Source organism: Onychostoma macrolepis, chromosome 05 (genome assembly GCF_012432095.1).
Source record: "Onychostoma macrolepis isolate SWU-2019 chromosome 05, ASM1243209v1, whole genome shotgun sequence".
Lineage (NCBI taxonomy): Eukaryota > Metazoa > Chordata > Actinopteri > Cypriniformes > Cyprinidae > Onychostoma > Onychostoma macrolepis.
In genome coordinates, this window is record NC_081159.1 from 4,370,913 (window position 1) to 4,397,967 (window position 27,055).

Below are 27,055 nucleotides of genomic sequence, written 5' to 3' on the forward strand. Positions count from 1 at the left end.
TTAGTGCAGATTAATGTATAGAAATGTATTAAATTCTGAAGATTCATTATCTCTTGGTGGAATCAGTATGATGATGGTTATTCGATTAGTGAGAATAAGAATTGGTACTGTAGATAACATTGTCCAGAGGCATAGATCTATGAGATCTATGTAGATCTATTAGAGACGTGATTTAGAGTGTGCTAGCAGGCCTTTCTGCTCCAGGATCTGTCCAAAGAGCCGAGCAGCTTCCTCAGCACATCCACGATGGATGGTCAGTCCAAAACCGCCATGTCCATAGTTATGAATGACCTGAGGTGGGAAAAAAAAACAGAAAACACGGTGTGTGAATAGAGAATCGTGAATCTGCGGAGCCCTAAAGGGACATCGTGGAAGGAAAAATAAAAAAATCATTGCCTGAAAAATTTCAGTGTTTGTTCACAAAACCTTGAACTGTTTCTACACTGGACATGACCATTTTCGCTCATGATGTATCACGCTAGAAGCTGTCTACACTGGATGCGATAAAGCAACCACTGAAAATCATTTGTTCTTTGTGTCAGTTCGTCTTAAATAGAATATGCATCAGTTTGCTGTCTGAGATTTGATGTTCATGCCAAACCGCATCCAGTGTAGACAGAATCTGATTTTAATGGGTTTTATAAAGGGTTTATTGTTTTATCGTCCAATGTAGACACAATGTTATTCTTTTGCTTAGTAATATTTTGCATTTACTTGCAAAACTTTTATGTTCTCTTGCAAATCCCTCATCTGTAGAAGTACCGTGTTAAGGCAAAATAACTAATTGCAGTAATGATATTGCAAAATCATTTTTTTCTCCCATGTCATATTTTTCCAATAACATGTCCATTTAGGGGCTCTTTATTAATCATATATTATCTTGGATATTTATGTTGTAAAATGGCATCAGATCGTAATGGTCATTATGAGCTCACCTCAAACGAGGTTGGTCCAGATCGTATGGTCTCTCTCACCAGTCTAACTTTACTGCGAGTGGGCCTGAGACCAGTCCAGTCATCTACTATCCGCGCATGCTGGAGAAAAAAGGAGATTCTATCCACTCATGCCACTCAAAGAAGCACTAATTTAGCAAGGCTAAAATGGCTGAAACTACCTGTAGACTGGGCTCAAGCTTGCAGGCGGCTTCCCAGATGTTTTTATGGTCAACAGTACTGTTCTGCAGACTCCAGTTTCCTACTTGGAAAACTCCACCCACAGTGACTAAACGACTCCTGCAGAAACAAAATTATCTGAGGTAATGTACAGTTCATCACTGCTAGGACAAGACTACACTGCACTTCATTATAAACACAAGTGAAAAATGAGCAACAATGCTTAATACATGTTATTTTAGTGTTACATACCATTCCCAGTATTTATTAATATTTTAATTTATATGTTCAGTTTTCATTTTATTTTAAGTTTAAATTTGATCAATATTGTTGTGCCTTTGTCATTTGTATTAGTTTTTTTATATTTAGCTCCAATTTATTTTTATTTTAGCTTTAGTAATTTTAGCACTTATTCAAGTTAGTTGCCAATGCAACATTTTTAATATTTAAAGTAGTGTTGTCACGGTACCAAAATTTCAGTATTCGGTACCGATACCAGTCAAAATCCACGGTTCTCGGTACCAATTTCGGTACCACATGCTAATTAAAAAACACATTATTTTTAATAATAAAGTCAAACAAAAATAAAATGTGCAAAAATCAATGCCATTCTTTATACTTATAAAAAAAGTAAAAAAGTATGAAAAACAGTAAACAGTAAAGTTTCACCCAAATTTAATTTGTCTTTTAATTAATGAAATTTAAACACATTTTATTTTTTTGCTAAATAAAGGGGATTTACTATTAAAATTAAAATATGGAAGAAATATTGTGTGATTATTTCTTTAAAAATAAATATTAATTTTTTTCAACAGTAGTAAGAGTATCACATACATTCTACTAAATAATAGTAATATATTTCTGGCACAATGTCTTTAAGATAAACTTTTATTTTGACGAGTTGCCGTGAATAGGCCTACCTTTACATTTCTGTGTGTAGCTTATGATATGACGCTGGTTTTACTCAAATGAAACGGTAAAATGCTCGTGAAGTGACTCTCAGAGCTGTTCTGGAGACGTTGTTTATGTATTTTTGTCCTCATTGAGACGGCAGATGCTGAAATCACCGCGAGTGTCACACGCGCTTCATGTAGTAAAAAAAAAAAAAACGCGTCTCTGCCATTCATTCATTAATTCAAACAGAGGCTTGCAGAACATGCAAGATTCATATCTGAATCGACTTTTGCGGCTTAATATTTACAGATACTAATCCATGTCGCGATTTAATTTAAGTGTAATGACCTACTTTTGATTAATTCATCCAAACTTTGACAAATTCCGTGACATTCCGTGCTAAACTGTAAATTCCGTTTTTATAACTGGATTCCGAGATTCCGTCCGTGTTTTCTGCATCGCGGAAATCATAGGTCTGTACGCGTCAAGAACTGGGTTGACCGGGTACTCGGTACCACCGGTACTTACAAAAACCTGGTACCGTGACGTTTTCATTTTTTTAGTACCGACTTGGTACCGAAGTACCGGGTCTTTTGACAACACTAATTTGAAGTTTAAGTTTTTTTTATCTACTATTTACATTTGATTTTATTTCAGCTCTCTTTAGATTACTGTAAATGCAGTAGAGTGACATCATGAAGAGGCTCACCCAGGAATGATGTACGGTGAGTTATAGACTCCTGAAGAGGAATCGTGTGTGAGGATCCAGTGTTTTAACCAGGGAGCGTCTACCTGTTGATATAAAAAAGTTAGATCAGTTCCATGTGAAAGCTTTAAGTCTGATTGACTTTTATCCACTAAACCTCACCTTAATGATCTGTCCTCTGCCTGGCTGGAGCTCAGGGTCAGGCTGGAGGTCTCCTGATCGGACACCAGAGCAGTTGATGATAACATCAGCACCACTATCTGCCAACTGAAGCCAATTTTCCAGGTCATTACAAATATACACATTTTATGATTACTTTTTAACATTGTAAATGTCTCAACTGTCACACTTAATTGTGATCAAATTAATGTGTTCTTGATTAATGATTTCTTCTTAATAGGTATTGTACATTTTAAGATACTGATCTTTTAATTAAAAAACGATGAATGGAAATGAAAAAGGAATTACTCGGACCTCTTTAAATGAACCAATCTTCCTCTGATAAAACTTGACCTTTCTTTGTCTTAACCTGCAGAAAACAGAAATGTGACCAAGGTGTCAAAGATGGTGTTAATCATTATTAGACCAGAAAAGAGTAACAGGTTTACAACAGATTTTACATGACTATATACATGCATAACGGTTATTCTGATGCATATACAGTAAAAGATATTCATGTATAAATTGGACACACACATATATGCAAGATGTCTGGACACATAATATACATGTAATATACAAGTCTAGAAATCTAAAAGATTACTAAATCATTTTAAGTTAAAATGTTATTTGTTTTGTTTTATTTTATGCTTATATTACAGTTTGAATATTACATTTCACTGTGGACTCTTGAACTCCACTGTATATTCTATTTCATTCCACTTCTAATGTTGGTTACTGATTAGATAAAAGCAATCTCTCACCAGTCCATAAGCCAGGGCAGGTATGTCTTTCCTTCAATCATGAGAGCAGTGTTAAACCAACCAAAACTGAAAAGATAGAAGGAAAAAGGAAAAGTAGCATATGCAATTTTACCAAAAATAATTACTACAACCATCAAAGTCAGCATCATCAAATTACAGAAATAGCTTGTCATGAGATGCAGTTGATAAGTACCTGTATCCTGGGAACATGTCTAGTTCACGTTTAGTCAGCTGGCGAAAACCCAACACAGCGTTTTTAAATGAGGGGTCCTGTTTGAGGGGAGCAGAGAGATTGAGTCATTTTCACTATTTTCTCTTGGGTCAGTTATTTTCACTCTAATTTTACACTGGTTTTAACCAATGCCAGAGAGAGGCCTCAGAAGTTTAAAGTCTCTTAATTCCGACCACTTCTTTTGTTCAGCTATACAATAAGGTTTATGCTCTGTTCTGCAATTTCAAACAGGCCCTGCACTGGACTGTAACATGTTTCATACTCTAGTTAAGGGCCCACAGGCAGAGACCAAACTGTGAAATCATTTACCTGACAATATACTACAGTATGCCCTGTCCTGTGTGTCAGAACTTGTGGTTTATTATATAGCATTCTGTAGATAATGACATTATATGCAATGAAAAGGTTATGTTCTCACTGGCAGGGGTTCAGAGCACAAATTGTAGCCAGACTGAAGGAAGATTCCCATTTTCACTGAATCTGGAGAGCTGAGGCAGCTTAGTAGATAGTCAAACGTCTCTTTGTTCCATTTACTGAGAAAAGGAAATAAAATATTTTGCTTACTGCTATAGATTATACAGCATCTTGGGTTCTTCAGGATAATTGAGAAACATAAGTATTCACAGACACTTTGACACAAATGAAAGCTCACGTTTCTTGCACGTTGCCCTTGTCGTAGAGATACGGCTGCCAGAGTCCAGCTGCCCCGTCGCTGGTGGTGAGTGGAGTGAAGACATCAGCATACACCTCTATGGTGAGGGGGGTGATCCTGCTGTGGAAGTGCTGGTAGATGCTCTGAGCGGTGGAGAGGCCGATGACCCCCGCTCCAATGATGCACACCCTCATGTCTGCTACCTAAATGCAAGTATAAATATGAATGCATGGATGTATTACATATTGCAATGTTGTAAACCGATTGGAGAAAAAATATCAATACAAACCAGTGTATTCTGAATCATCCACCAGTGAATGCAGAATGCTGCCATATGTTTGCATTGTCATGGGAAAGGCTTAATTTGTTTTATTAAGTCTTATGTCCATAAAAACCCCAAATAGACACAATTACAAAGTTCAAATGTATAATGACAGCTAACCAAGGTTATAGAGCTTGAGTTGTTTTATTGGTTGAATCCTTGTAAATGGTATATAATGCACTACATGTAATGTCAAGCTGGAAATAATCCACACTTTTACATTTATGCATGTGGCAGAGTTGCATTACACTGCATTCAAGTTATACTTCACATTTTATAAAAGGACAGCTTTACTCACCAAACTTTTTTGTCTTGTTACCTCCAAAAAGAGATCGACGTTGTCCTGAGCACGTCCTTATCTTCACTCTTGCAAGAACAGTGCAACTACAGGTCACAAAATTTACAAATGAACTTTTTCCCACGTTACGTAACGTCAGCTGTGACGCTGAGGTGGCGCTATTTGTGCGTTATTCAGTAGATGCTCAGTATGGGCTGGATTCTCAATACTAGTCTTATTATTTTTGCATGGCAGAAATAGAAAAGGTTGTATTCTAGATGCTATTCCCAACTCATACGTAGTGGTGGGCGTTTTGATTCCTCAATGATTCGAATCTTTTTTTAATTTGTTCACTAAAAAGATTCGTTTATACACTTGCGTTACATCGTTACTCCAGCAGGTGGCAACACATCTTTTGTGAGTCATTTACTCGAGAAACATCAAGCCAGGGTGCATTAACTTATTTATTTATTTGTCAAAACACGCCACCTTCACATAGATGTCAGCACAAACATTACAGTAGTATTTTTTCCCATCTCTAGATTTGTAACGTGAGCAGTTGTTCCATTGTGTTTTTGTCTGTGTGCACAGAGTGTGTATCATGTACCTTTTTTTCTAATTACCTTGAGTTTACCATTTTCTTTTATTTCTTTGAAAAAGTAATTTCAGATGCAGAATAATACATCCGACTTGTTTGTTATATATCATAAATAAAACAAACTCCAGTTGATCCTATATAATCAGGCATATCAAAGGTTATTGGATTCTTATCTTAAAATACAGCTCAATATCAATAAAACAATAGCAAGTGGCTTTCATCAGAACAGGTCTGTAGGTCAAATATATTTTATGATTGTCTATTCTAGCACATCAGGCTCTAAGCCTATTTTTCAAACGACGGCTAGCATCAAAACACACAACTTGAACATTTAGCAACAATCTTTGTTTATTAAGCTCGACTTCTCAATGCTACATTCGGTTTGTATTTCTGCCTTTTCAACTGTAAAGTGGGTATGTGTGTGGCATTATGGGAAGTGTGCAGTTGGGGTTGCCCGTTGTCTCCCTCGGTCCATTCGCCTTGGGGCATATTTTAAAGCTGAAAATAAATTAAAGCTACAAAGGTGAAAAACTAATTGTCAATGCGTTTGCCTTGACTTGCAAAACTTTTTAATTCTCTTGCAAAATATTATATAATACAGTTAAAACATTATACAATCTATTTTTTTTCTCCCATTTTATATAATTTTTTGGGGAAAGTAAAGGTTTTGCGTGCTAAGGCAAAAGCAACTGGAATATTCAATTGCAGTAATGATATTGCAGTATTATTTTTTCCTCCCATCTCATATTTTTTCCAGTAGCATGTCCATTTACGAGCTCTGTATTAATCATACATTATCTTCATTATTTATAGTGATCTTTCTTCATTGAAAGATGGCATTAGATCTTAAGTGTAATGGTCATTCTATGAGCTCACCTCAAACAAGGTTGGACCAGATCGTATGGTCTCTCTCTCCAGTGTAACTTTGCCATTCATGCCACTCAAACAAACACTAATTTAGGAAGGCTTAAATGGTTGAAACTACCTGTAGACTGGGCTCAAGCTTGCAGGCGGCTTCCCAGATGTTTTTATGGTCAACAGAACTGTTCTGCAGACTCCAGTTTCCTACTTGGAAAACTCCACCCACAGTGACTAAACGACTCCTGCAGAAATAAACTGAGAACCTGAGGACCTAGGAAAAGATTAAGTTTTGCACTTCATTATAGACACAAATAAAAAATGAGCAACAATGCTTGTTGTGTGTAATTTTAGTATTATTTATATACGATCATAGTATTTATTAATATTTTGAATTAGCTTTTTTATATTTTCAGTTTAAATTTGAAAATTAGTTTAAGTGTTAGCACTTTTGTTATGTGCCTTTGTTATTTTATTAGGTTTTGTCTATTTCCATTTAGCGTCAGTTTATTTTTATTTAAGTTTTAGTTGCCAGTGCAATATTTCATTTAAGTTGCAACCCCAATTACAGAAAAGTTGGGATGTTTTGTGAAATGCAATAAAATCAAGAATATTTTATTTGTTCATTCTCTTTAACCCTTATTTAATTGACTAAAGTGCAAAGAAAAAAATTCCAGTGTTTTCACTGCCCAACTTAATTTTATTTTGTAAATATAAACAAATTTTGATTTTGATGGCTACAACACACTCCAAAAAAAGTTGGGACAGATGTTTAACACTTTGTCACATCAACTGTCCTTTTAATTACGCATTTTAATCATCTCATCTCGGAAATAAGGATACTCATTTTTAAAGGTTGCATGCAAAATCCCAGACCCAGGGGTGTGTGATATTGACAAAAAATAATATCTCGATATTTTCTGGGATTTTATTGATAACGATAATTAGACGATATTTTGCTGAGTGTGTTGTGCTGATATCTTAAGGAGGACAGCTGACTCCTAAAGTTTTTGATGTTCTTCATATTCTTTGTGGTGGTCACTGATAGAAATTTATCTTTTCCAATAAGTTTAAACTGATTTTTACCTTTTAATGTGCATTTTTACCTTTATAAAGCCATTTTTTCTAAAAGTGTGCATTATCTTTTGAGTCAGATTCTTACATTTAATCAGTGAATTAGAATAATAAGACATTTGGGCTGTTACCAAGCCCAAATTAAATCAGTATCAATACAACTCATCTTTGCAATGCAGAGGAAACACAGAAGCTGCGTCTGAAGTGACATTTAGATGTTTTTACACACTGTTTAATGCAGGACATGAATGTGATTACAAATGCATAAATAATGTTTTGATATATTAAACATAAAACCTTGAATAATGTCATTCCAAATTATTTAAATAATAAAAATAAACTTTAAATGTGAAATTAAAACCGCCAGTAGGTGGCAGCAAGTCATTGTTAATGACTGAGTCATTGCGATTGAACCGAATCATTTAACGGGTGATTCATTCAGGAACGAAACACTGTCTCAGAGACGTTAAACAGGGCTGTGGCTTTGTTTGGAATTATTTTTGTTGGCGAAATAGAGAAAAACAGGCAATATGATGTCTAAAACTTACTGCACAGTTGTAAGTCTCTTAATTAACTTGTTTTTTGAACTGTTGTAAAAAAAATTTTGGAGAAAAAAATGGCACTCTCTGTGTGATATTGATTAACTATATGAAATATATAGATATAAATATAAATTTTCTCTCCCCATATCTTGAATTTTATGATCAGTCTAAATGTGTTGTAATAGACTGAATCATGCAGTGAAAGAACGCACATCGTTAAAACAACAATTACGATATTATCACATATATATTGCACACCCCTACCCAGACCATACTTCTGCATAATGTGTCCAAGAGGCAGCACATAAATACTAAAGAGAATAGGACCCAACACTGATCCCTGAGGGACGGCCTGTCGTAATGGGACAGTCTGAGACCTATTTGCACCAGAACAGACAAATTGAGTAAATTCTGAGAGATATGATTGAAACCAGTTAAGAGATACACCACAAAGCCCAATCCACCAATGTCTGTCCAACAGTATAGTGTGAGATATTGTATCAAATGCAGCACTAAGGTCTAAAAATACCAAAATGCCACAAGCCCCAGAGTCAGCAACTACAAGAAGATCATTTATCACCTTCAATAGAGCAGTCTCCGTACTATGTCAAGATCTGAAGCCAGATTGAAATGGTTCTAGTAACCTGTTTGTAGTGAGATGAATTTGTAGTTGACTACCACACGCTCAAGAACTTTAGCTATAAATGGCAAATTTGAAATAGTATTTGAAATGTCGGCCTATAGTTCGACATCATGTCAATATCACTCTCCAGTTTTTTAAGGACAGGTTTAATTGCTGCTGTTTTAAGAGCTGAAGGGACAACCCCAGAATCAAGTGACATGTTAACAATGGCTGTAATATGGGGAACAATAACTGGCAAGAATTTCTTCAGGACAGTAGTGGGAAATGGATCAAGTATGCAAGTAGTCGGATTCATTGCTGAAAGAAGTTTTGAAATAAAATCTAAATTGACAACAGTAAAACTTGAAAAACAAGAGACATGAGAATTGGGAGGATGCAAATCCACTAATTCAGATGAATCATAGGCACTTGCAAAAGTACTACATCTGTCATTGATTGAAGTCTGTATTGTCCCTTTCATCTTTGGGACTGACAATTTGATGTCTGTTTTCCCTAAAAACAAGCTGAAATGTGGACTCATTTGAGGAAAGCACACAAAGATTATCTTTTGGACAATCTAAGATGAGTTTGGGCCCAGAGAACTCGTCGGAGCCTCTGCCTAGAATTGATGCATAGATCTTTTTCTTGTGTAACAGAGATTTAAGTTACATTTCTTGATTCAGCTGCAGACTGTGTTAAGTAACAACTGTTTCCCATAGTACTCCCAAGCCCATGTGGCTATATTTCACAAAGCAGCATGACTGTTTCTCATGCAATACCATCTGAGTGCTCAAAGGTCACACACCTTTCTCTGGATTCTCTGAATCTTTTCACAAATTTATGTATAGTTGGTGAAAGACCTAAATTCTTAGCAATTTTGCATTGAGAAATTCTCTCATGAAATTTGGCACAAAGTGGTGAGCCACAATCCAGCTTTTCTGGCAAAGACAGATGCTCTTTTTATACCCAATCATGATCCCCTTACCTATTACCAATTCACATGTTTCAAAACAGTTTAACTTGGATATTCTATAACCTTTTCGCTTTTATTATGCCTCTGTCCCAATTTTTGTGGTGTGTGTTGCAGCCATCAACATTAAAAATTGTTTATATTTAGAATTTAAGTTGGTCAGTGAAACATTGGAAATCTTTTAATTGTTAAAGGTTAAATACAGATTCTTAACAGAAAGGTTAACCACAGATTCTTTTTTTTATAGCATTTTACAAAATGTCCCAACTTTTCTGGAATTGGGGTTGTAGTTTTAGTTGTTCTGTCTATTATTTAGACTTTATTTTATTTCAGCAATTTTTCAATTACCTCTGTATATATGCAGTACAGTGTCATCATAAAGAGGCTTACCAGGAGTGATGCTTGGTGAGTTATAGGTTCCTAAAGAGGAATCATGGGTGAGGACAAAGTGCTTTAACCAGGGAGCGTCTACCTGTTGAAACAAAGCATGAAGTTCTATGTAAAAGTTCTAAATCTGATTGACTTTTATCCACTAAACCTCACCTTAGTGATCTGTCCTCTGGCTGGCTTGAGCTCAGGGTCAGGCTGGAGGTCTCCTGATCGGACACAACAGAGCAGTTGATGATAACATCAGCACCACTGTCTGCCAACTGAATCACTTTTAGAGAAACGCGTCCTTGCTCTTGATATACAATCACTGATGAACACTGCTTTGGTTTTAATGAGAGAAAAAAAAATCCTATACAAGGGTGGATTAGAACCCGGAACCTCAGAAATGCTTGACAAAAGCATTGCATTACTCGGCATTAATTATATTCTATTATTAATATTTCTATATATATATTAATATAGTAACTTCGTCGCCAGGGGCCCGCTTGCGCTGCAGGGGCCCCCCACCGCACGGGCCCCAGTGCGGCTGCACTGCCTGCACTGTCTGTAGTTACGCCACTGGCTCCAACCCTAATTAATCCAAAGTCCCCATCAAGGAAAGTCTGTTCACTCGGCGGCCATATTAGCAACTCCTCCTGGCAGCTCAAATAAGACCAAGTCCTATTTAATGAATGGGGGAATCCTGAAATCTCAAAAACTGCTTGCCGAACTTGCAATTAAATTACACATTTCAGCAACAAAATCTGAAATGAACTGCCCCATGAATGTTATTTCTTATGCTCAAATAGCGTTTAAAAAGCCTATTTTTCAAGCCTTAGGTTTCTATGGGAACCGGAGCTTCTAACGGCCCTAATTGGCTCTTTCAAGGTGGGACTATTCTGCCATACTGCGGGTTGCAGTTTCTCCCATTCATAAGTATAGGAGTGAACCGTCATTGTAATTCTATAGTCTTAATTCTATAGATTAAACACACCTAATCAAGCTAATCAAGGCTGACTAGAGCTACATCCGAAAACTTAGGCAGCTGACTTGCTGCTTCACTGCCTTATGAGGCAATGACTTTGCAGGCGTTTTTGCACGAAGGCACCTCACGAAACTGATTTCAGACAGGCTTCTGATCGGCAGCGTAAAGGTTTAATGATCTACAACAAAATAGAACGAGTTTTTGTGATAACTAAACAAATATTTAATTACTATAATACTGATTTCTCGCTAGAAATAACATCAAAAGTTCATCAGAAATATACATTTACACACAAACTAACCACCAAACGCAACTTTCAGACGCCATCTTTATTTTTTAGCTCAACCGTCACGGAATGGAACGCACAGGATTGTGGGAGATCAAAGGCAGCGAAGGATACCTTCAAAAATCGATCAGATGAAGGTATCTCATGAGACAGGAAGTGAAGCTAACTTTGGATTCAGACGTTAAAGCCTTGCTATCTTGGAATGTGTCCTCCAAAGGCAGCATTTTTCAGTTTTTCAGATACAGCCATGGTGTGTTGAGGCAAGTCGGAGCTAAACTCTGCAGGACAGTGACCCTCCAGGACCGAGTTTGGTGACCCCTGATCTCAAACTCAGTTCCTGGAGAGCCACAGGTCTGCACAATTTTGCTCCAACCCTAAGCAAACACATCTGATCCAGCTAATCAAGGTCTTCAAGATTACTAGAAACTTCCAAGAAGGTGTAAGTTGGAGCTGCTGGAGCTAAACTCTGCAGCTGTGGCCATCCAACAATCAAGTTTAAGACCAATGATCTAAGAGCTGACTCACTATAAGTATATTTTTATCAAACCAATTATGAACAAAAATGTATTTTTATACCTAATATTTTTTGTCGTTCCAAATAAAATAACTAGAAATCGTAAAAGTAGTATGCTATTCCCAATTCAGCCATAGTGGTGGGCGTTTTGATTCATCTTTTTCATTTGTTCACTAAAAAGATTAGTTTATACACTTGTTACATTATTACTCCAGCAGGTAGAAACAAATCTTTTGTGTTATTTGTCCCAGAAAAATTTGTGTTATTTGTTGCATCCTCTCCAAGGAAATTCTGGGTATTTGTGAAACCTTACCATAAACACGCCAGTTTCACATAGATGCCAGCACAAGCATTACAATAATTACTGTGACTTCAACATTTTCTTTTATTTCTTTGATTCACTAATTTCAGATGCAGGTCAGAACTACCAGAATAATACACCCAGCTTTGTTGATTGTGTCACTGTCAACATCTGCTCGAGCTTATTTATTGACTGTTTGTTGTATACTCAAATAATGTTCCCTGTGTCCATAAAGGAAATCAAAAACCTGATGGCCAAAAGAAATGTTGCTCTTTAATACATTGCTAAACGACATTGCATTGCAGATTGAGTTTTGGAATATCCACCTCCTTGACGGAGGTCAGGGGGGGTCAGGTTATTGAAACAGTGGCAAACAAATATTATCAGGCACCTCAAGCTTGCAGCATTTAAACAATACACTAATTAAGGGAAACACTGTGCAGCTGGATGCAAATGCAAGGGCTTTGTGTGGGCAAATTAATGTAAAATGTACTTTATTATTGAACATATTCATTAAAATATTATTTTACAGTGGAGACATATGCTTTTGGGTCAGAAAAAGCATATGTTCTGCCCTCCTGCTTTATTTAGTAAGGATGCTTTAAATTGATCAAAAGATGATAAAGACATTTATAATGTTACAAAAGATTTCTATTTCAGATGAATGCTGTTCTTCTGAACTTTCTATTCATCAAAGAAACCTGAAAAAATTATACTCAGCTGTTTTCAACAATAATAACAATAGTAATAATAATAATAATAATAATTATGTTTTTGAGCAGCAAATCAGAATATTAGAATGATTTCTGAAGGATAATGTGAGACTATGAAGCCTGGAGTAATGATGAGCTTTGAAATCACATGAATAAATTACATTTTATAATATATTCAAATAGAAAACCGTTATTTTGAATAGTAAAAATATTTATATGTTATAATAAGTATAATATACAGTTTTTTGCTGTACTTTGGACCAAATAAATGCAGGCTTGGTGAGCTTGGTGACACTTCTTTAAAAAAAAAACATTACAAATCTTGCTGTTTAAAAAATTTGACTGGTAGTGTATATATTGTCACCATGTTTGCTTTGTCTTTGTCCGTTCATTGTGTTGCTCACGTCTGTTTTGTGTTTTCTTCTGCAGTTTCTGCTGACTCCTGTTTTCCTGGGTTCTAGTTTCCTGCCACTGTTTTGGATATTTTGGATATTTCACCCACGATGTCTTGACTCCTCTGTTGTTTATTTGTTCCTAATAAACTGTTTAACTGCACTCGCAAGTGAATCTCAAGTTATTTTATGCGATAGTTATATATTCTAAATAAACTACAAAAAAAATGTATATATATATATATATATATTTCTTTTTTCCTCACATTCTTTCTTGTAGCAATTCCCTCTCAGTCACACACCTGACTCAATGGCTCATTATGTGGGTCTTTGTCTTCTCAGCTGTGAGTCACAGCATTATCCAGGATAGTTCACGCCCTCTTGCATAGACCCTTTCTACTCAAAAAGTGACTTCGAAAATTTAAATCAATATATTGTTTTCTGTGAGCAAGTAAACAAGATGATTTTCACATCATTTTGAAGCAAAAACTCAAAAGTCTTGTGAACAAATGTTCTGTATGTGTTTTATGGCCTTATTTCAGTTACTTAATTTTAGTTTTTCATTAACCACACATAAACATTGTTTTCTCAAAAACACAAATCACGTACGTACATGCTGCTCACATATTATTGTAGCCCAGTTTGTGCTGAATACAGTGTATTTAGACTTTAGTCATTAAAATGTTTATAAGCAATTGAAAAAAGCACAAATGTCAGGGCATGTCAAAACTTCTCCAGGGCCCCAAAACATCCTCGGACCCCAGAGGGTTTTTATTGCTTAGGTCTGATGAAATTATGTCTAACATTGTCCAGAGGCCCAGATCTATTAGAGACGTGATTTAGAGTGTGCTAGCAGGCCTTTCTGCTCCAGGATCTGTCCAAAGAGCCGAGCAGCTTCCTCAGCACATCCACGATGGATGGTCAGTCCAAAACCTCCATGTCCATAGTTATGAATGACCTGAGGTGAAAGAAAACAGCATAGTGTGGGAAAAGAGACAAAGTTAAGAAGAAGAAATACTGTTCTCTTTACTATAAGCTCACCTCAAACGAGGTTGGTCCAGATCGTATGGTCTCTCTCTCCAGTCTAACTTTGCTGCGTGCAGGTCTGAGACCAGTCCAGTCCTCTACTATCCGTGCATGCTAAAGAGAAAGAAAACTGAGCAAATCTGTGGGAATATGGAAAATCACACCTTAAATAACAGATTTTGACAACATGTGATCCCCTACCTGTAGACTGGGCTCAAGCTTGCAGGCGGCTTCCCAGATGTTTTTATGGTCAACAGAACTGTTCTGCAGACTCCAGTTTCCTACTTGGAAAACTCCACCCACAGTGACTAAACGACTCCTGCAGAAAGAAACTGAGGTCATATGCATCTGTCCTGGGACAAGACTACATTTTCCATTTTATAGTAAACACAACTTAAAATTAAAATGAGAACCAACACAGCATGTTTCCCTTTATCTCTAAATGTCTTTTTTTTCTTTCAAATATACATGGACAGTGATAAAAAAAATAAACTCACCCAGGTATGATGTAAGCTGAATTGCCTCTAGACGAGAAATTATGTGTGGATATCCAGTGTTTTATCCAGGGAGCATCTACCTGTTGACATAAAGCACAGAATCAGAGTTGAACCTCTTCTGTGTAAAACTCAAAACCTGATTGAATTTTATCCAGTAAATCTCACCTTAATGATCTGTCCTCTAGCTGGCTGGAGCTCAGGGTCAGGCTGGAGGTCTCCTGATCGGACACCGGAGCAGTTGATGATAACATCAGCACCACTATCTGCCAACTGGAGCCCATTTTTTGGGTAATTACAAACTGTAACCACAGTCACTTTACAACAGGATAGATGATGTTAACACAGCTCAAAAATAAAATTAGCTTTGCTACACTTGTCTTAGGGGCCACTCATACAGAATGATTTTTTGTAGTTTAAAAATAAAACAGTGCAACAAATGTGCAAACCTCTTTAAATGAACCAATCTTTCTCTGATGAAACTTGACATTTCTTTGTTTTAACCTGTATAGAGAACACCAGAAAATTATTAAAATGTCATTGTTATACCTGAAACTAAATATACCTGAAATATATATTTTAATAATATATTCAAAGTATGCATACCTTATATATATATATATATATATATATATATATATATATATATATATATATATATATATATATATGCATACAGCATGCAGCTTCATCCCAGTTTATATTACTGAGAAGATCTCTCACCAGTCCATAAGCCAGGGCAGGTATGTCTTTCCTTCAATCATGAGAGTGGTGTTGAACCACCCAAAACTGAAAGGAATGAAGGGGATAGGTAGAAATGGAAATGTATGACACTGAAATCCATTACATTCAAACTGAGCTGAAATATATGATATAATACATAGGTCTGCCCTGATTCATTTTGAATGTACAGTTAAACTGAATATTACTCCATGTCTTGTACAGGACTTTGACATCAAAAACAATGTCAGCGATATCAGTTTAATTCAGTTATCGAAATAAACACAGTTGATAAGTACCTGTATCCTGGGAACATGTCTAGTTCACGTTTAGTCAGCTGGCGAAAACCCAACACGGCATCTTTAAATGAGGGGTCCTGTTTGAGGGGAGCAGAGAGACAACTACAAAATATACCAAAAAAATAGCATTGTTCAATGAAATGCCATGTCAATTTTGTATTTTGAATATCAAGCATTTTAATAAAGGAAATGACAGTGTTCTCACTGGTGCAGTTTCAGTGCACAGATTGTAGCCAGACTGAAGGAAGATTCCCATTTTCACTGAATCTGGAGAGCTGAGGCAGCTTAGTAGATAGTCAAACGTCTCTTTGTTCCATTTACTGAGAAAACGAAATAAAATATTTACTTGTTGCCAGAGATTATACAGCATCTTGGGTTCTTCAGGATAATTGAGAAACATAAGTATTCACTGACACTTTTAGATTCAGACACTTTGACATAAATGAAAGCTCACGTTTCTTGCACGTTGCCCTTGTCGTAGAGATACGGCTGCCAGAATCCAGCTGCCCCGTCGCTGGTGGTGAGTGGAGTGAAGACATCAGCATACACCTCTATGGTGAGGGGGGTGATCCTGCTGTGGAAGTGCTGGTAGATGCTCTGAGCGGTGGAGAGGCCGATGACCCCCGCTCCAATGATGCACACCCTCATGTCTGCAGAAAAAAGTGCCATAAACATGCAAATGTGGCTTTAGTAAATCTATTTGCAGATTTGAAAACATAATGTGGGGCAAAAAAGTATTTAGTCAGCCACCAATTGTGCAAGTTCTCCCACTTAAAAAGATGAGAGAGGCCTGTAATTTTCATCATAGGTATACCTCAACTATGAGAGACAAAATGAGAAAAAAAAATCCAGAAACTCACATTGTAGGATTTTTAAAGAATTAATTGGTAAATTCCTCGGTAAAATAAGTATTTGGTCACCTACAAACAAGCAAGATTTCTGGCTCTCACAGACCTGTAACTTCTTCTTCAAGAGGCTCCTCTGTCCTCCACTCGTTACCTGTATTAATGGCATCTGTTTGAACTCGTTATCAGTATAAAAGACACCTGTCCACAACCTCAAACAGTCCAACTCCAAACTCCACCATGGCCAAGACCAAAGAGCTGTCAAAGGACACCAGAAACAAAATTGTAGACCTGCACCAGGCTGGGAAGACTGAATCTGCAATAGGTAAGCAGCTTGGTGTGAAGAAATCAACTGTGGGAGCAATTATTAGAAAATGGAAGACATACAAGACCACTGATAATCTCCTCGATCTGGGGCTCCACGAAGATCTCACCCGTGGGGTCAAAATGATCACAAGAACTGTGAGCAAAAATCCCAGAACCACACGGGGACCTAGTGAATGACCTGCAGAGAGCTGGGACCAAAGTAACAAAGGCTACCATCAGTAACACGCTGCGCCGCCAGGGACTCAAATCCTGCAGTGAACGTGTCCCCTTGCTTAAGCCAGTACATGTCCGGCCCGTCTGAAGTTTGCTAGAGAGCATTGGGAGAATTTTTGGTAACAACTCAACTTGTCGTGTTTGGAGGAGAAAGAATGCTGAGTTGCATCCAAAGAACACCATACCTACTGTGAAGCATGGGGGTGGAAACATCATGCTTTGGGGCTGTTTTTCTGCAAAGGGACCAGGACGACTGATCCGTGTAAACGAAAGAATGAATGGGGCCATGTATCGTGAGATTTTGAGTGAAAACCTCCTTCCATCAGCAAGGGCATTGAAGATGAAACGTGGCTGGGTCTTTCAGCATGACAATGATCCCAAACACACCGCCCGGGCAACGAAGGAGTGGCTTCATAAGAAGCATTTCAAGGTCCTGGAGTGGCCCAGCCAGTCTCCAGATCTCAACCCCATCGAAAATCTTTGGAGTCCGTGTTGCCCAGCAACAGCCCCAAAACATTACTGCTCTAGAAGAGATCTGCATGGAGGAATGGGCCAAAATACCAGCAACAGTGTGTGAAAACCTTGTGAAGACTTACAGAAAACGTTTGACCTCTGTCATTGCCAACAAAGGGTATATAACATAGTATTGTATACTAAATTCTTTAAAAATCCTACAATGTGATTTTCTGGATTTTTTTTTTTCTGGATGAAAATTACAGGCCTCTCTCATCTTTTTAAGTGGGAGAACTTGCACAATTGGTGGCTGACTAAATACTTTTTTGCCCCACTGTAAATTAGTTTTGTGTATGTGGGAAAGTACTTTGTACAACCCCACAGGCTTTTTGATTTTTGATTTATTTTATTTGAATTTTTATCAGCAGTTCTTTTTATTTCTAAAATGAATTTCTGCTTTATGCTGCTATGTGTAAATAAAATGTAGCCCTTTATAGTTTAAATATCACCAGACAATGCTGCCACGTGTTTATTCGTGCAGCTGACTTGATATTAGTGAAAATTAGTTTTGCAAATAACGTGCATGTGTATTTCAGAGAAATTGGCACAACTAAATATTACATACTGTAGGCCTATATGCAAACTTGAAAGTAAGAGTGGGCGATATAGCCTCAAAATTATTTCACAATATTTCAAGAATATTTGCGATAACGATATTTATGACAATATACAAAAAATATGGAACAACGTTTTGTTGGTGATTGCAGCTGGCAGGCAGCAGCATTTATTAGTGCAAACACAATGAAGGGCATTTTCCATCCTTTTCCAATGAGCTACTGTCATTGATGACAGACTACCTAATTCGAAGTGTAAATCTGTTGTCATAAGCTGGCAGAAGCAGCATTACAGTGCAATAGTAGTGACCAGTGTTGGGCAAGTTACTTAAAAAAAAAAGTAATTAGTTATAGTTACTAGTTACTTCTCACAAATAGTAACTGAGTTACATCATTATAAAAGTAACCAATTACCAGGGAAAGTAACTATTGCGTTACTTTAAAAAAAAAGTTAAAATATGTCAAATAACTTGGAGGCCTCCAATATTAAATGTTAAATGAATGAACTGGACACTACATGGAATAAATTATTAATTTTAAACATTGTAAACAATACAAAACAACAACAAATGAATTTTTTTTAACATTCTAGCAGACATTATACCAACAAAGCGCAATTTAACTTAAAATTAATAAGTTTGTAAAATAATATTTTGTGGCCATTTTTGAGACCCCCTTCATGCAAATAAATGCAGCCTTCCTGAGCAGAAGGAAATTCTTTTAAAACAAATATTACAGATCCCAATTTGAACACTATGTGTGAACGTTATAATAAATGTATTGATAGAGCTGTTGTAATTATTATCATTATTATTGTCTTTTTAATTTTATATAACAGAACAACTGTAAAATTACAATACTAACATTTATGAATGTTGATGGAGCTTTAATTTTGTCCTCAGTGCTTCTTTTTGTTGGTTAACAGCAGTAGATTTATAAAATATTCTCATTACTAATTTGGGAAGATGCACGTATCACATTTTCACATGCCTTGTAAAAAATTATAAAAGTGTTACTGAGCAACACAGATTTCCCTCGCGGTTTTAAACCCTGGCTAACGAGACAGCGTCGCGAGCTCCTGCGGCGCTGCAGTGTATTTAATTGTTAAAGGCCATTTCTCGATTTTAATCATCATACAGTAACCAGCAACAACCACCCCTTCCTTCTCTTGACTTTCTCTTGACAGTTTTAAATGCTTCCACACTGCCGTACAATTTATTAGGTCTTTTTGTTTATTTTCGGCCGAATAATTTGGGTGCAATCCCTAGTAAATGCGTCATCGCGTCGCTATATCATTGATATCGCGATATGACACTTTTTTTTTATCATGTAAAAAATTATACTGACGGTATGATATGGCACACCCCTACTTGAAAGATATTATTTTAGTTTTCCTTGTTGTTCACCTTCATGTAAGCTTTTAATGGTTTGACAGGTAATACGCTGCATGTACTGTAATACAAAGCTGGAAAGAATTTATTAAACAGTTTCACTCACCTGAATTAAGTTGACAAGACGTTATCTGCAGTCCTGCAAGCTCTTCTTCACTCTCTCTTATATACACTGCCGTGTGCAATGCAATCACAGATGGATTTAGGCAGAAAACAGAATTTACTGATTAACTAATTCTTTATTACTCCCATAACGTAAGCAATAAGTGCCTGAGTCTATTCATTCGTTGTCTTCACACAAAGCTTGATGATGGGGTAAAGTCCACCGGATTAGAACCAGCCTCTAGTGGCCTCTTGAGGTTTGTAAAAGTTTCACTTGAGCAGATATATTTAGCCTAATTCATTCACAGGGGCAACTTTATGAAATCTATATTTGGTCAAAATCAGTATTAATATGTAATGTTAACTTAAAAAATACACAAGACGAATAATTCATACATTAAAGAATTTATTTGGTAATTAACAACACTATACAAATATATATACAACACCTTATTGACAACTAAAGTGACTATTCTACCGGGAACCACCCTGATGTTTTGCTTGAGTAGATTTTATTGTTATTAATAGTGGGTATTTTGATTCAGCTCAGGTGATTCAGTATACCTTTTGAATCTCTGCTCAGAGAGAGAGAGAGAGAGAGAAATAAATAAATAAATAAAAATTAGTTCAGATTGGTCCAGCGGTCCGGCACGTCATATCGTGATGCCAGTAGGTGGCGACAAGTGTCTTTATGTACGACATTGAATCACTGTAGTTATTGAATCAATCATTCAACCGATTCGTTATTCGACCGAGTCGTCTTCAAATCAAAAATACAGAAACAGTCTAGGCGCTTTTCCACAGTTGGAGATCTACATCATCTACATTAATTTTGTTAAATGCTTGGCATGGCTTTTATCACGCTATAAAAACAACAATGGGAGCAGCAGCCTTTAAACCGAGCTTCACTTCACCACATACAAGAGGTACTAGACTCCCAGTTCATTCAAATGCCTCGTTCAGATTCAAAACACTGACTCGTTCAGTGAAGGGCGTGTTTGTTCGGTAAGTTCAACCAATGATAAGCGCCTACACAGCTCGTCCTCGAATACTATTGGTTCATACTACTGTCAGTCTTTGAAGGCAGAAAAACGGTTAACGCGCGTTCAAGGGGAGAGACTCGTTGACCGAAAATTATGGAAGTGAATCGTTCACTTACAAGATTCATTCAAAAAACACTGATTCCTTCGCAACAGAGACAACACTACAGGCGGTGTGAGCTGAAGGCAGCCACATGCGGCAGTGAATGAGAGTGAGAGTGAGAGTGAGAAGCACCAAAATATCATCCAGCTCATGTCAAAACGGAATCAGCGACACAAAAAACGCCGAACAGCGGCTCAGCCATGGCCTTTTAACAGCGGTCCCATCGAGCGCGTGGAGTCGCAGCGCAATCCCCGTATATCTGGCGCTGCTACTAGGGGAAAATCCGCTAGTCGGTTTAGCTTGTGATAGATAGACTGGCCGTTGTGCTGGGAGATTTCCATCCATGGCTCTGGTAACCCTGCAGCGCTCGCCCACTCCCAGCGCGGCGTCCACTTCCAGCACCGCCACCACCAACGCGGGGGAGGTAAGCGGAAATAAACACGGCGAGATGAGATGTGATGATGTAATGATTAATAAACACACAACAGGACCCATATATATGAGTCACGTAGGCCCAATGCTAATACAGCTCAGGCTGTAAAGCTAACTAGCGGGATGCCATCAGGGTTGATGGAGGATTGAACGCTGTGTCACTGCGTCTGTCTGCTGTTGTGAGATGACATGATTCGCCTTTGGGCGGTTTGTGCACTATACATGGCATACTTGACTTCTTAAATTTAACTTGATCATTCACCCTAATCTTGTCGGTTTTGTGATGTGCTTAATCCTTGTTGGTAGACAGTGTTTATGGTAGTGATGCTCTTGAGTTGAATCCTGTCTCCAGGAGAAAGTGTTTGACAGGGCTGTTGTACTTTATTGAGCTAATGGCTTGTTTCCAGGCTGTCCTGCAATTTGTGGTTTAATGATTGCGAAAGAATATGTCTTATTTTAGTGAAAAAATACAAAAACACTGTTTTGTTTGGTACAGATTGGTTTAACTAAGTATTATTCATGGATATCATGCCAAGCCATAAATGTAGACTTAGTATGTTTTACTTAAACGGTATACACATACATGAAGAACACCTTTTGTAAAAAAAAATATATATATATATATTAAAATGATGTACATCCACAGAAGGTGAAAGCTTGAGACATAGCCGTTCATTTAAAAAAAATAAAATAAAAATCGGTTTTATTTTATATGGAGCGGGTCGCCCCTTCATGAGCGCCGCAATGTTGACATCACGTGACCAGTCTTGTCATGCAGTTGAGTGCGTCAGTGTGTAAGGTGCTATGCAAAGTATGAACATTTTTACAAACTATGTTCTTTGTATTAGGAATGGCATTTGTTACTAAAAAAAAACTTCACAAATTCTTAAATTATCTTAAAATATATCTTAAAAATTACTAGTGTAATTAGTTAATTAAATCTTCAAAGGCACTTAATAATAAGAAATGTACATTTTCTTTTGAGCTATAATAAGATCTATTATGAACGGTGAGTGATATATTTAATGTTATTAGCATGTTTTTTTCTGTGTTCTCTTCTTTACAATATCTCTGTCCTGTTCCGAATACAGTCGCTACTGTTTGAGATTATACAGCATCGCTTGAGGTTTTTCAAGACTGTTTGAAAACTGTATTTACACACTGTTAATCTTTTTTTTTTTTTTTCAGAATTTAATAAAATAATTAAAATAAAAGTACATCTAAACAAAACAAACACAATTAATTACATACAGTCACAATGTAACAGTTGTTATTGGTGGGATGAATAGGAACCAGCTAAACGTTTTGTGTGTGTGTATGAAAATATAATTGAAATGTTGCTCCTGTCATTGTAGGTAGTAGTAGAGGGAGAAGTTTGTTTGCACCTCATGATTTTGTGTCTGACTGTGTGTTTCCATTCTTTTGGTCAAGCTATTTTAAAAAGGGAACTGTCAAAAGGTTGAGTGCTTTTCAGTCATGAGCTGTTCTGTATACAAAGAAACTATCCAACAACAGAAATACTAAGCATTGCCTTCCCTACACCACACAGTTCCTAATTTATTAAATGCTTTATTAATCCTTTACAGGAAATTATAAATTTGTGCTTCCACACATGCACCGTGCCAAGTTATCACGTTATAATTTAATTAACCTCACTACTATATCTGCATGTTGCAGATTTGCAGGCAGTCAAATTTTGTTACACTAGCGGCTCTTCATGAGCTGCCGTTCTTTGTGTGAAAGTTAAAGGTCTGCCCCCTGAGGCCTGCATTTCTGCTCGACAGAAATTTAAATCTAAGTCATTGTGCCCTGGCACAGCTAAGCTCCTCTCATGCAATGAAAGGCCTCCTGTTTTTACCTTTTCATTAGGAGCGAGACCCTTTTAGCCAGTCTCACCAGGAGAGCTGGATTGCCTTTCATTGTTAGTGATTCTCAGGTGGTGGTTCTAAAAAGTGAAAAGCAATTTTCTTGTAGGCTTTAACTGTCTTTCCTTCATGAAAGCACCCCACTTTCATAATATTTTCTTTGACATAATAGTTGCCTTAGAAATCCATTTTACACCCAGTAGGGAGCGCTATCTCTACACATTTGAATGGGAGAGCACAAAGCACAGTGACATGGTCTGATGAATACTCTACTATGAGACTAACTAATGCAGATTAGTTAGATATTTTAGATATTTGCATACTATTTTTATGATCAACACAGTTCAGTAGCAGTACCAGGGTCAGATTATCAGTGTGCTTGAAAGGTAATGTGGTCTTTTGCTTCTTACCTTCTTTTTTCAGATTAGGTTCAAATCTTTAATGTTTAAATCTTTAATGTGTTAAATTTAATGGCCCGGTCTCACAAAGGATGATGACTAGGCATATAATGATGAAGATATAGTTCTAAAGATCATTCTTAATTTAAAAGAAAAGCAGAATCCACATCACAACTATAATGGTTATGCCACATAGCAACGATAACATTGGAATCATGTGCAGAACAATTTTGTTCCAACTGATGAATGATAAAAACATTGATAGCTAATCAGAATCCATCCTGCCTTAAAGAGCTTGAGCATTTCAAGCGGCAGATGTCAAAACTGCAACCCGTGCTTATAACAAATGGAATGTTATTGTGTGTTGGTGTGGATACTAATGAAGTTATCGATATTGTTCTTGGTGTGAACGGGCCTTAAGAATAATTGCGTAATGTGCTGTGCTATGAGGACACACACTATTTAGAATTCACAGCACAATCTCAAACATGAGGACTGGGGAACATGCAGCTGCAGTGATGTCATCTCATGCAGAGAGAGAGAGAGAGAGAGAGAGAAGGGGGGGGGTAGACTGATGCAAAGGATGGGTAGAGAGGTAACGAGAGAGAGATGTAAAATAAAAACTCGTTGAAGAGGAATAATGGTTTAAGGTTTCGAGGGTAAAAATCTGCAGAAGCTTTGTGTGTGGTATTTGAAACTCTTTATTTTCTTAAAGTATTAGTTCACATAAAAATGAAAATGCTTTCATTGTTTACTCACCCTCATGTCGTCCCAAACTTGTATGACCTTGCCTAAAACACTAAAGTCAAATTTTTGAAGACAAAAAAAACAACATAAAAGTAGGCCTAGTTCAGGAGTGGTCCATATAACTCTTGCATTACTAATTTTCTGAAACCTGTGAAATTTTATAGCTTTGTGTCTAATCTGTTGATGCAGATCACATAATTATTCTTAATCATTTAGTCACAAATTATCTGGTTCTCGAGTTCAAGTCACTCATTCAATGATCTGGCCACAGCATTTAAAGGGGTAGTTCACCCATAAATGAAAATTCTGTCATTACTCACCCTCATGTTGTTCCAAACCTGTAAGACCTGCCTTCATCTTTGGAACACAAATTGAAATCCGAGAGCTTTCTGACCCCTCTACTGTCGTGAAGTGGCTTTGCTGTATATGCAAGGTCAGAAAGCTCTCGGATTTCATCAAATATACCTTAATTTGTGTTCCAACAGGTTTGGAACGAAGTGAGTGTGAGTAATTTTCATTTTTGTGTGAACTATCTATATCTGTCTAACCTATCTAACTCACACGATTTACATTCACACATTTACTGTCAGGGGAAAGCCCACCCATATGTCCAAGTAATGAAAAAACAAATTGCACATGATCATCGCCTGATGTTGGCACATCATTGACTTGTGCAGTAACAACAATCAAGAAAGCCTTTTTGTTTTCTGTGCTCTCTAAAATGTGCAAATCTAGTATCCACATGAGGACATAAACAAAAAAAAGTTGTTGCCTACATCAATTAACGTTCTTGGTTGTATTTTACATCTTGTTTTTTAGGCGATAATTGAATTGAACATCCAGTTTAACTCAACTGTTCAGCAACATATTGACTTCTGTCTTCTTATTTTTCACCTTTTTGCCCCGTACTATCAATCTGTTCATCCACTTAATGTGTTATAAATCACAGGGAAACTTCACGCCTCCAAATGTCTGTTTCTGTTCACAAACCTCATGGTTTCCACTCCTCATTCTGCCCTGCTTATAAAGTTTTATAAGCCTAGCTTCTGCATGAAGGGCGAGATTTTGGTACGTGACAGAAACCCTGGCACAGCCAGTTCCCCCGACAAGGTTTCTTCGCCTTCAGGCATCTGTCACATCTGACCATGGCACACTCCCCGGCCTTCATTCAGTGCTTATACCACTATCAGTAACCTAATAATCAGGGACGTCACATTCACATACAGTGAAGAACTATTTTAAAAACACTCTTTGTTATGATGAAACCTTATCTTAAGGAGAGGCCCCATTCTTCATGTTTCAGCTTTGAGAGAACATTTCTTCTTTGTCATATTACGCTGCTGTGAATCGTGATATATCAAAGCTTTTTTGTTATTTGGGACACAGAGGTCTTGTATTGTGCTTAAAGGTTACACATTTAGCAAAGAAAGAGAGAGAGATTGTGTAGGGGTAAAGAACCATGTTTAGGCCAGATTGTTGTGCGTTGCGCTGGGTTTGAGTCGGGTGAGGTTGTGGAATTTGGAAAAGTTCCGAGGCCTGAGGGATTCTGGCCTCTCTGACATTTTCACAACAGATGCTGAATTTATAACTTATAATTTGGTTTAGGTAGAAGATGCGTGAAGACATAATTAGATTTATTACATCAGAAAATCCTACATCCTGCTCTATTCTTTATCTCAAGGCTCAAAGCAATAAAATTAAAATAGAACAGTGTGGACATGTCTTAGTGATCTATTATTTTAGATGACTAATTTCTGTTTCTCTCACACTTTATTTTTATTTTTCCAGGACTTTGGAAGTGATGATGAGCGCCGGCTAAATCAGAGGTAACAATTGACTTTTTAAATGCAAGTTTTTCTGTGTGTGTGTGTGTGTTCCCAAGGTCCAATCTGTCAGATGATGAAGAGTCTGTCAGTTCCATGATGGGAGGAGTCTTCATCGCACCCTGTAGTTTGCGAGATGGTTCTGCTCCACTGTTCTAACACATATAATCAAAGATATCTGAGCTCAGGCGTCTGATCACTGCTTTCACAGCACCTCTAACACCAGAGTGGGTTTTTATTACAGTTTCAGTTCCTCTTCGACTGAAGTGAGATCAAGTGGATTTAATTTGAAACAAACATCTCGCTGGCTTTCCCATATCAGACACTATATAGTTCCTAATGAATACTTGTCTTATTAGAGCTATCTGGTTCCTTGTAATTCAGTGACTGTAGTGGACAAAGGGGTGAAATAGTGTTTAGTAGAGTTGGGTATTGCCAACTATCTTCTGCAGGGCTCCAGGCTGGATTGGCTTCTAAAATTTAAAATTTAGGAGCCAAACTGACTGTTTTTCAAGCTAGGCTCATTGGAAAAACACATTTTTTGCAAAACTTCAAAAATGTACCTATACATACAATTCACTGAGGTTTCCTGCTGAAATGACCACTAGTATCAGTTAAACAACTTTTATTTCTTCTGGTGCAACTTGTGACTTAAGGAATAGATTATTGAATTACAAATACAACCCAAATTCTGGAAATGTTGGCCATTCAGGCATGTTTACCATGGTGTAGCATCTCCTCTTCTTTTCAAAACAGTTTGAAGATGTCTGGCCATTGAGGTTATGAGTTTATGGAGTTTTGGTGTTGTAAATTTAGCAGCT

General features: G+C 37.0%; 3 protein-coding genes and 1 long non-coding RNA gene across 7 annotated transcripts in view; 2 read left to right on the forward strand and 2 right to left on the reverse strand.

Annotated features, from left to right (window-relative positions):
* Positions 1-110: 110 nt before the first annotated feature.
* LOC131541059 (D-amino-acid oxidase-like) lies at positions 111-5,646 on the reverse strand. Its single transcript, XM_058776552.1, has 11 exons — positions 5,140-5,646; positions 4,520-4,722; positions 4,286-4,400; positions 3,829-3,905; positions 3,636-3,701; positions 3,187-3,241; positions 2,875-2,979; positions 2,716-2,798; positions 1,115-1,232; positions 936-1,034; positions 111-291 (listed from the first exon to the last, which is right to left on the reverse strand). Exons 2-11 carry the CDS (start codon positions 4,711-4,713, stop codon positions 160-162), a joined length of 1,044 nt encoding a protein of 347 aa, XP_058632535.1. The 5' UTR covers positions 4,714-4,722; positions 5,140-5,646; the 3' UTR covers positions 111-159.
* Positions 1,921-4,678, forward strand: LOC131541061 (uncharacterized). 3 transcript variants are annotated; one of them, XR_009271390.1, is made up of 4 exons: positions 1,921-2,088; positions 2,664-2,731; positions 2,910-2,997; positions 4,547-4,678. It is a non-coding gene; the product is annotated as an uncharacterized LOC131541061 (long non-coding RNA). The 3 variants fall into 3 exon arrangements; XR_009271392.1 differs by lacking the exon at positions 1,921-2,088 and adding an exon at positions 2,100-2,543; XR_009271391.1 differs by lacking the exon at positions 1,921-2,088 and adding an exon at positions 2,100-2,479.
* Positions 5,647-13,861: 8,215 nt separating the features above from the next.
* LOC131541060 (D-amino-acid oxidase-like) lies at positions 13,862-20,025 on the reverse strand. Its single transcript, XM_058776553.1, has 11 exons — positions 19,831-20,025; positions 16,336-16,531; positions 16,087-16,201; positions 15,882-15,958; positions 15,586-15,651; positions 15,312-15,366; positions 15,031-15,135; positions 14,866-14,945; positions 14,570-14,687; positions 14,384-14,482; positions 13,862-14,300 (listed from the first exon to the last, which is right to left on the reverse strand). Exons 2-11 carry the CDS (start codon positions 16,527-16,529, stop codon positions 14,169-14,171), a joined length of 1,041 nt encoding a protein of 346 aa, XP_058632536.1. The 5' UTR covers positions 16,530-16,531; positions 19,831-20,025; the 3' UTR covers positions 13,862-14,168.
* Positions 20,026-20,879: 854 nt separating this feature from the next.
* The window catches only part of ssh1a (slingshot protein phosphatase 1a), a 43,357-nt gene continuing 37,181 nt past the window's right edge, over positions 20,880-27,055 (forward strand). Inside the window, exons 1-2 of one of the 2 annotated variants that reach the window (XM_058775707.1) lie at positions 20,880-21,393; positions 26,200-26,237. In XM_058775707.1, coding sequence (XP_058631690.1) covers positions 21,313-21,393; positions 26,200-26,237 — 119 coding nt within the window. In that variant the 5' untranslated portion in view covers positions 20,880-21,312. The remainder of the gene's footprint in view (positions 21,394-26,199; positions 26,238-27,055) is intronic. The other variant, XM_058775709.1, reaches the window with a different exon arrangement.

Excerpts from the sequence above, each read along its gene's own strand:
- LOC131541059 (XM_058776552.1), bottom strand. The coding sequence starts at position 4,713 with ATGAGGGTGTGCATCATTGGAGCGGGGGTCATCGGCCTCTCCACCGCT. Across the intron at positions 1,035-1,114 it reads AGCTTGAGCCCAGTCTACAG|CATGCGCGGATAGTAGATGA; the intron begins GTAGTTTCAGCC and ends TTTTTTCTCCAG. Across the intron at positions 292-935 it reads CTGGACCAACCTCGTTTGAG|GTCATTCATAACTATGGACA; the intron begins GTGAGCTCATAA and ends TTCCCACCTCAG.
- LOC131541060 (XM_058776553.1), bottom strand. The coding sequence starts at position 16,529 with ATGAGGGTGTGCATCATTGGAGCGGGGGTCATCGGCCTCTCCACCGCT. Across the intron at positions 15,959-16,086 it reads TGTGCACTGAAACTGCACCA|GACCCCTCATTTAAAGATGC; the intron begins GTGAGAACACTG and ends CCCCTCAAACAG. Across the intron at positions 15,367-15,585 it reads CTGCCCTGGCTTATGGACTG|GTTAAAACAAAGAAATGTCA; the intron begins GTGAGAGATCTT and ends TTCTCTATACAG.